At 37.1% G+C, this 9,833-nt stretch overlaps 1 protein-coding gene across 1 annotated transcript in view; it reads left to right on the plus strand.

The window, feature by feature from the left end:
- The window catches only part of LOC107722824 (guanine nucleotide exchange factor VAV2-like), an 82,695-nt gene that overhangs the window by 47,515 nt on the left and 25,347 nt on the right, over positions 1-9,833 (plus strand). Inside the window, exon 9 of the mRNA XM_016531310.1 lies at positions 6,081-6,180. Within this exon, the coding sequence (XP_016386796.1) occupies positions 6,081-6,180 (100 nt within the window). The remainder of the gene's footprint in view (positions 1-6,080; positions 6,181-9,833) is intronic.

The following is a 9,833-nucleotide window of genomic DNA, read 5'->3' on the forward strand; positions in this document are numbered from 1 at the left end:
CGAGCTCTGTCATATTCTGTGATTGTCTCTGAAGAGCGCGAGCCCTCACACGTCACGCGCTTGTGTGAAGTACAGTACAGACTGAACGGATTGTCAACATTTACTGTACAGGAGTCGTACAGTAAGTCCTGTTCGGACCTCATGAACTTGGCTTCTCTAAAATGTAAAAAGCTCTTTGCTGTTGCACTGTACATACTATAAAATTCTGATTTTTTTTCTTTCATATGTGCATATATAGGCTCCTTATATCATTTGGTTCTTTGGTGTCCTTTTGGAGTTTCTAAGTGTCCTTTTTTGGAAAGACATCTAAATTTATCTTGAAAAAAGCTTGCAGAAAATACAGATTTTTGAGAATCACCCTTCAATATTTTGGTTTACTTTGCTGTATATAGCACGTGCCCCCTCACTTTGAATGGGCATGACGCCTCTGACCATAACAACATATAGATGCTGTGAACAAGATCGGTCCGCTGCTAGTCAAGTTATCCCGTCTCATAGCGCAAAGTCACATTACTTTTTCGATGCGCATGGAGGAATTTATTCAGTAAATGTGTTTCCGTCGTAGTTCATGCACGTTTTCTTATCTGATAAAAAATGATCAGACTCAATTGAGCACATTTTAAGATTTCGTTTCCATCCAGCATTTTTTTATGCGATATTCCAAAATGTGCATAAAAATAGGTGGATGGAAACGCAGCTAATGATGAGATCATTTTAATGTTTGAGTAACTTTTCCTTTAAGGCTAATTTTCAGTTTTTTTCATAATCAAATCTATCATTATTTGCTTTTATTGCAATAACTTGTATTGCATTAATGTGCAAGACACTCTGTGTTGATTTCATGTTGACTTTAAAGTCCTCAGAATGCCCTTTATAGCAGCCACTTGTTCTAATGCACATTAAAGACTTTGTTTCTCTTTTATCTTCCTCTCTGCTGTAGACATCTAATTTAACCTCCGCTTGAGCGCTTCCATAGATATCTTATCTCTCGGGTGGGTAAATGACTTCTCCCAATGAGAATTACTGTATAGGCTCTTTCAAGAGGAACTGAGATTTTGTTTAGCATCAGATTAATTTAATACAGCAGCTGCGGAGGGCATTTGCATTCTCACAGGGAGAGGCTGATCTCTACATTACTGTGGTGTAGGTAATGATAATCACAGGTTCGTTTTCGGTAATGACAGCACACTCTGACGGAAATCTCTTTCAAAATGTTCTGTAAGATCCAAATGTTTTTTTAAGTCCCATTAACTGAAGCAAACCCACTCAGAATTTTTATGTGGTTATTTACAGTTGTTTAAGTTGGTGACAGGGATCGATCGCTTCCAAAAATAAAGCATGGAAAAGAATCGAGATTGAGGAGACAGCCCTATTGTTTCCATTTGTCAGTTTGCATAGGTAATTGGCCCATTACAAGGCTCTTCCCTGAGCCCAGCGGGCAGCATCACACAGAGTCGGCGTGACAGCACCGCCTCTCTCGCCCGCATTCTTTTGTTTATGTAATACCGAGCCTGTCATCTCATTGAGCCAGTCTTCCTTGGGTGCTCACACTAACATGCACTTTGGCATGACATTGCAGTGGTGCAGCCCTGTTCTGACACGCATGGCCATTTCTCTGTGCCTTAACAGTGGGCATTATTCCTGTCTTCTTGATTAGATTTTTTACTTTCTTCACCTGTTTTCTTGTCTGTATTGCGCATCACCATCAATAGTCTTATCTCATGCTCAATTACTGTCAGTTCTCTCTGAATTAGCTAATTCTCAGACAGTTTCAAAATATGGTTGACACTTTGCATGAAATGGCAGTTGAACGGCTTAATTGTAGTTTTTTTTCTCTTTCTAATAAGTAAAAGAAAGAAAAGATTTGCACATGAGAAAGAGGGCGGCTTTTATAAAAGTGTTTCCTCACAATAAAATCTGACAGGATATGATTACATTTGGTGACATTAACCATTAAATAACAATGAGTATTTTTGGCAAATTATTAATTTCATTAAAGCAGGGCTGCGTCATTCGCCTTTGCAATTTTTCATCTGATTGGCATGTTTCTCTTTTTCATTGGATGCACAGTCCCTCTCCCTTTCCTCTCAACAAAGAGAGAAATGGCCAGGGGATTTGGCTGTTGTGCGGCTGCTATTTTCCACACCTCCATCCATTGCTCCAAAAGCCCAGCTGCCTTTAATTAATTTTGGTATCTCCACTTGTAAGTCCCTGCGACCTTTTGCAGTGCTGCTTTCCATAGAATTAAATAATTGAGAAGCCTTTCAGAAGCTGTTGACACTGTGAAGGGCATATTGAAGAGCGAAAATACCATCTTGTTTTAAACAAAATCGGCAAGCAAATCAGTTTTTAAACTGTTATAGAGGTCGTTAAAGTCTCAAATGGGAATTTTTTGGGAGTGTTATTTCCAAACTAATTTATGTAATAGTGCCGGAATGAGCTCAGAGTTGCTGAGGAACTGTTAGTTAGTTGGTTTGCGTTGAGATTGAGCCACTATTCACTCTGTGCGGGCTGTGTTAAGAGTGAAAGTGAGGGGTCTTCAATGCCTCATGTCAGAGACTATTACTTCTCTCACCGGCCTGTCACTTCCACTTTGCTTTGCGTTTTCCTCGCTGGCCCGGGTCTTTTCCAGTGGACAGATAGACTCTGGAAGGAGAGCGTCTATACCAAATTGTATTTTCTGTGAAATAGCATGCATGACAGCTTTGCCATAATGAGAAAGTTGGTGCAGCGGGCGATAGCACCGGAAGAGAGTTGAATTCAAAGAGCATGTGTTTACACGGCGATGGCAAAGGCTTTCACCCTGGGGAATATTCACACATAAGCAACCCGGGGCTTTTTCTCTCTCTCCCTTTCTTATCTTCTCAATCACATCTCACCCTCATAGTCTGAAGTGCCAAAAGAGGAGGAAACCAGGATGAACTTCTAGAGAAGAGCCTGAATAGCCTTGACTGTTTTGCCATTGCAGTTGTCAGGATGCTGCATGTCTTAAGGTTGGTTGGCGTCATAAAGCCAACGAGACAGTGGCAACACAAATTGCAGCATTTCTTTTAATTTCAACACCTTTCTTTTACAACACTGATGCCTTTGGGGAGGCGGAGGCCAAATGTTTAGCACTCCAAGAGATCAGTCAACAGAATTGGCTTCATAAAGAGCACATTCCTTGAGGCTGCACTGCTTATGTGCATTGCTTTTGGTTGTTAACAAGTTTCACTTCTATCCAACTGGATTTAAACACACATAATTAATAGGTCATTAAAGAGTGATCTCCATTGCACACTAATGTATGTTCTGAGTACAACCCTGAATGAAAGGGCATTTGCAGCCTTCCTAAACAAATCTGCTCACTGGATGTGTACGCCACACTTCACAACATTACTTTTAGTGCTTGTAAGATTTTTTTCATTGATAATGTGATGTTAGCCAATTCAGTACCGTTAGATGCTTAACACAGATGGACAAAGCATGGGCTGAGGGCATGTATGAAAGAACATCCATTTGAGCACTATGAATGGATAGTGGAGATGGAAGGGGAAAAAAATCATAGCTATCCTTCTAACAGTACAGCAGACATGGTTGAATGGTTTTATTCATGTGCAATTAATTTGTATATCAACGTTTACCTCAAGCAGTGCTTAATTAAAGCCAGTGTCTCACATGATCATTGGAAGGCAATATACATGGTATGTTTTTTTGTTTTTTTTTGGACAGGGTTTTAGTGACAGACTTTTTATTTATGTATGTATTTATTTATATATGCCGTTCAAAGGTTTTTTTTAGTAAGATGTTTTGGTGTGTGTGTGTGTGTTTAAAAAAATTGTTTTATGCTCACCAAGGCTGCATTTATTTGATCATAAATACAGTAAAAAGTTGATCCGTGAACCCACGCACACATGTGACTCGCAGATTGGTTGTGAAATTTATCCATGTGAAAGTATATCATTTGTGCTCATTTTTAGGTCTTGCCAATTTAAACATTAAAGTGCTTTTTAAACCATTCAAGCGCAAGTAGATGCAAAAGGAAACTTGATTTGGTGCTTCTTGTGCACTGCTTTCTTCTCACACACACAGAGGGCCTCATCTCATACAGCATACAAACACCCAGTTGAGTTCTCTTTCACATCTTCTTGTGCTTGAATGGACAGATAAACACAAAGTGATATCAAAATATCTGTCTCTGTGAGTATCCTCGTAAACATAGCTGTGTCTTAGGTGAATGTAAACAGCTGAGAAAAAAATCGGATATGTATCACTATATTGAATCAGTGCATTAGGTCTTAAAGTGACAGCAGCCTAATAACCTGCTGCTCTTAAAAGACAGAGAAAATCATTCACTGCTCTTGACTGAATAACTGTTGTATGTTTAGCAAAGATTAATCTATATTTGATTTATACAGTGAGGACTATGCAGTGTTATTTTACATTTGATTATTCAGTTTCTGAACACTGATGTTAGAAATACCTGGGAAAACTTTTTTGGTCATCCCAAAATGTTTTGTGATCTGTTGCATCCCTAGTAAAAACAGTAATGTTGTAAAATATTATTAAAATTTACTGTTTTCTATTTTAATATATTTTTGTGATGGCAAAGTTGAATTCTGAGCCATGACACTTTTTTTCAAGATTTTTTTTAAACAAAAAAAGTTAAACAAAAAGAACAATATGAAATGTTTTAACAATGTAATGTAAAATGTAAAAGTGTGATGCGTGTAATACCTTTTAAAGATAAAGACTGTTCTTCACTTACGTGAAGAATTTTGTTCCATTATTCTTGCATTGTTTGAAGTGTCCTACATAAAGCACCGTCTCTCCTTCGCAGTCCTTTTTACAAGGCACCTGAAACATTTAATCTGGAAATTGCCTTGTAAAGAAGACCTTCATGTTCAATTATGCCTGTGACATCTGTTATTACAGCTAATTCCCGACACCTGCTCCCGCATTTTCAATATGCTGTTGAATGTGCATTTTGGCTCATAATTGAGCGGGGCCACCATTAATCTCCATCAGTCCATTTCCATGAGGAGCCAAGCCGTCTGTCTTGTTCCAGATTAGCCTTTAATCAGGCCTGTTTAGTCCAAGGGCACGGAGGCCCAAGACATTGAGCAGAGCAGCAGGGGAGCACACTTTTCAGCTCAAGACTACAGTTTTAGTTTCGTACTCTGTACAGTAGCAGATTTTAACGGGTGGCTCGCATGTCAACATAGAGAGGTGAGACTTGGAGACTGAATTGCAGGCCATCAAGAAAATCGTAACGCTTCACAGACCACATTTAATGAGCTGGATTTGAGTTGATCCTCATCTTTTGATTAATTCGACCTCACCCAGACGTATTTTGCCTTAGAGGATAATCCAGTTCGGATATAGATTAAATGATTCTTGCTTTGATCAGACCACTTTTCTTTCCAGATTTTATCTTTCTTCTTTGGGATTCTATGGGATTACAATTTCATTCTTCTGATCAAGGATAACTAAGCAATGATTATATATTATAAATCGAAATTGGCTTAACCAAGACCACAGTTAAGCGGCAGGCAAGCCGAGAGTATCCAAGGGTTTGAGCTTGCCAACTGTGCCAGTGTCCTACTTAAATCAGAGGCAGAAATCTGTGCCACACGTGGGGCCATCATCTAGACGAGATGACTTTGAGCTGCTTCCAGAATGTGCTGATCACTATCAGGAGTCCATTGTGAAATCTAATAAATGTGTGTTGATGTTTTCAGAGACCCAAATTAACTTGTACACAATCCAGAATCCACAAAATGCTTCACTCAGATTAATTAGATAAAGAGAGCACAACAGATGTATCTCTATTTTGAAATTATGTAACACTTAACTATCTGTTCATGACTTGTAGCACAGATTTTTTTTTTCTTTTAATGGTTTCAAAAATTCAGGTAAAAGTGAAAATAAACCCAAAGATAAAAATTCTGTCATTATTTACTGACCAAACCCAAATTACACAAATGACAGTCCATCTGTTGTTTTCCATATAATGAAACTATTCCTTTTATATGTTGAGACTGAGTATTGAATGTCATTGCAAGGTCATGATATCGATCTTTTGATCTTTCTTTTTTTAGACTGCTGATCTACGGCCAGTACTGCAGCCATATGGAGAACGCTCAGAAGACACTGGATGAGCTGATTGCCACACGGGAAGATGTCAAGTGTAAAGTGGAGGTAGGCTCTAAGCAGTCTAATCTTGTAAATTTTTTAAGTGTCTGTGATATATATATATTTTTGTCATTTATCAGACGCTTTTATCCAAAGCGACTTACAAATGAGGACAACAGAAGCAATCAATTGTAGTATTAAAACAACTAAAAACAGATCCAAAACTAAAAGCTAAAACTTTATAAATACTACTTATACACATTTTAAAAATAAAGAAATTAAATAAAAATGACAAATGCATACAACAAAATTTCAAAACTTAACATTTAAATGAAAAACAAAAAATAAAGCTAAAAACAATTAAAAATATTAAAGAACAAAAGGTATAAGAGTATAATAATGATTCTAACATAACACTAAGCCAAACACCAAAAAAAGAACTACATATATGTATATGTACAACCACACACACATACATACAGGGTTTGAAATTAACTTTTTCACTTACCAGCCAATTTGGCTACTACATTTTTAAGTTACCAACCATTCATAATTTCTACTAGCCAAAAAAATTAAACAAATAAATTATGAAAAAAAGGCCAGAGGTAAGCTAACAGCTTAAGGCTGTCCACACTGGATGCGACAAAGTGACCATTGCAAATCATTTGTACTTTGTCAAACAGTAGGCCTATTATATTATATATATATATATATATATATACAGTATGTGTGAACAGTTTGGAATAATTAAGATTTTTTAATTTTGTTGAAAAAAAGTCTCTTATGCTCACCAAGGCTGCATTTATTTGAACAAAACACAGTAGAAACAGTAATATTGTGAAATATTATTACAATTTTAAAGCAACTGTTTTCTATTATAATATATTTATAATGTAATTTCTGTCAATTCTATTTCTGTGATGGCAAAGATGCATTTTCAGCAGCCATTACTCCGATTGTCAGTGTCACATGATCCTTCAGAAATCATTCTAATATGCTGATTTGGTCATTTTGATCATTTACTATTATCAATGTTGAAAACCATTGTGCTGCTTAATATTTTTGTGGAAACTGTGATTAGTGGTCGACCGATATTGGTTTTTTGACTGCCGATGCCGATATCTTGGAAAGCAGGGTGGCCGATGGCTGATATAAAGCCGATATAATTTTATTTAATATTTAAGAAATTTGAAATAATTTGAAAATAAATAAAAAAATAAATGTGTAAAATAAACATGCTTATACTTTAAATGACAAAGTATTTTTCACAAATAAACAAATATTTAATAAAAATATAATTTAAAAAGGAAGTAAACACTGTAACAGGGCACTTATTCTGTATTCTGGGAAGTTTGTGTGCATTGGGAATCACATTTTTTCAAATAAAGCCAAGGTAATACAAGATCTCACAGCTGGATTCGACTAAGTTTACAAGGCTTTTGAAATTAGATGTTCATTAGTCATTCAAAGATTTGTTTAAATGATGTAAATGCGTATTTGCTGAATGCTGACGGCAAACGATAAAGTATTATAATGTTTGCTTTTCTATTACTAACAATATAAAAGCAATCATTATAATACTTTTTTGTATACATTTTAATTCCTTTGTTTAACAGTTCTATCTGATTATTAGACAGACTTCTGTCCGTGGACAGAACTGTTAACCACGACAGCGAACAAGAGGGAGAATGTGAGCACTATTTGTTCAGGCGCTGCCGTTCTCAGCGCCGTCAAAATAAAAGTCCCGCAACGAACGCATCGGCCAAACAGAAAAACTTATCGGCCAATGCCGATATTTGAAAAATGGCAAATATCGGAACTGTTAACCACGACAGCGAACAAGAGGGAGAATGTGAGCACTATTTGTTCAGGCGCTGCCGTTCTCAGCGCCGTCAAAATAAAAGTCCCGCAACGAACGCATCGGCCAAACAGAAAAACTTATCGGCCGATGCCGATATTTGAAAAATGCCAAATATCGGCCGATATATCGGTCGACCACTAACTGTGATACACTACCATTCAAAATTTTAGGGTACGTTAGAATGTAAAAAAAAATATAAAAATAAATAAAATCTATTCAGCAATGATCCATTAAAATGATTAAAAATGACAATAAAGACATGTCTATTGTTACAGAAGATTTCTATTTTAAATAAATGGTGTTCTTTTGAACTTCCTTTTTATCAAAGAACAATATACATATATCTATAAATACAATTAGCGTTACAATTAATTGTGTGAGGATCAGACCAAAATGTGAATTGTCGTTCACTGAAAATCGTCTCCAGTTTGCTTTTAACTGCTAGGACTGGATCACTGATCAATGTGAACTGAATCAGTCTGATCTGTAAAAAAAACATCATTCAGACATGTTTTGTGAACTGGATCAGTTTCATGAAATAATCCGACTCAAAGAACAATTTGTTCATTAAACAGACATTGTTATCGCTCTCATTATTTAAATCTGTTCCAATCTTGTGGCTTGGATTGGATTAACTTTATAGTTGATGAGTCAAATTGACAACTTTTATGATTCTTTGTTTTCCTTTTTAAAGTTTGAAAGCTCCAGTACCCATTCATTTTTATTTCATGAAAAACAGCAATCAGGACATTATTTATTTTTACTTTTGTGCTCCAAGGCATGTGCATTTTTTAAACATGTGGGTGAATAAATGATGACAAAATGTAATTTTTGAATTACATTTAAATGTCTCTTTAAGTGAATTAATAATGCTCAAAATCTACTAAACAACATGCAGGTCTCACTCTCTCACTAAAACTGTACTTCTCATCAACCAGTGCTGAGGCAGGAACACTGCCTTAAAGAAACTCTTTTAAACAGCTCTTTCTCCCAGAGACTGCTCCAGTGGTCAGCTCCAGCACACGCATTCCCTCTCAGCAGACTGCTGTTGACAGTTTTGGGACATGAGCTAATTTTGCTCTATGTTAATGCTGCACAGGATGCAAAGACTACAGGGCTGTTTTTGTGCCTGCCAGTCTGAGGCAGTGTGGTTTACTTAATGACTCCAAAAATAAAGACTGGCGAGAGAAGTCATTATTTCCACACGGGATTAGAGGAGACTATAGGTGAAATCACAGCAACCGCACTTCTGGACATGCTTGTTGACAAATTCACATAATTATCGTCCTGTTATTTCACACATAAGAAGGGGCTCTGTAATCGGGCACAGTCCATTCAGTGCGTGGTTATGAGACCTCTTGGATAAGAGACGAGTGGCTCTTGTAGTGGATTAGTCAGAGATGCTTCATAAGGAGAGACATGGAGTCACTGATAGTCATGAGATGATGAACCTCTTCCTCAGTCTATTCTGAATGTCAAGCGTGACATTTGAGCAGTCTGTCCTCCTTGCTTACTTGCCATTTGAGAACAGGAAGATTAAAAAAGGAAGGGATTAGCACGTAAAGTGAAGATGACAATTCGTGCAGAGGAAAAGATAATGTCTGTTTGTATACAGTATACCAGGGGTTTTCAACCTGTGGGGCGCCAGCACCTGTCAAGGGGGGCGCGAGCATCAGTTAATTCAGAGACGTTCTCTTGAGAATTTATGAATATGAGTTAACAAATCTTTAGCCATCCACTAGGGGGCAATCTGACTCCCACTGCTAGTGGACAGTTAGAGCGGAGTTGGCTCGAGTATCAGTCACGCTCAGTGTTGCCAAGTCCGCGGTTTTCCCGCGGAATTGGGCTACTTTAACAC

This window comes from Sinocyclocheilus rhinocerous, unplaced genomic scaffold, assembly GCF_001515625.1.
Source record: "Sinocyclocheilus rhinocerous isolate Xijiao unplaced genomic scaffold, SAMN03320098_v1.1 scaffold1055, whole genome shotgun sequence".
Taxonomy (NCBI): domain Eukaryota; kingdom Metazoa; phylum Chordata; class Actinopteri; order Cypriniformes; family Cyprinidae; genus Sinocyclocheilus; species Sinocyclocheilus rhinocerous.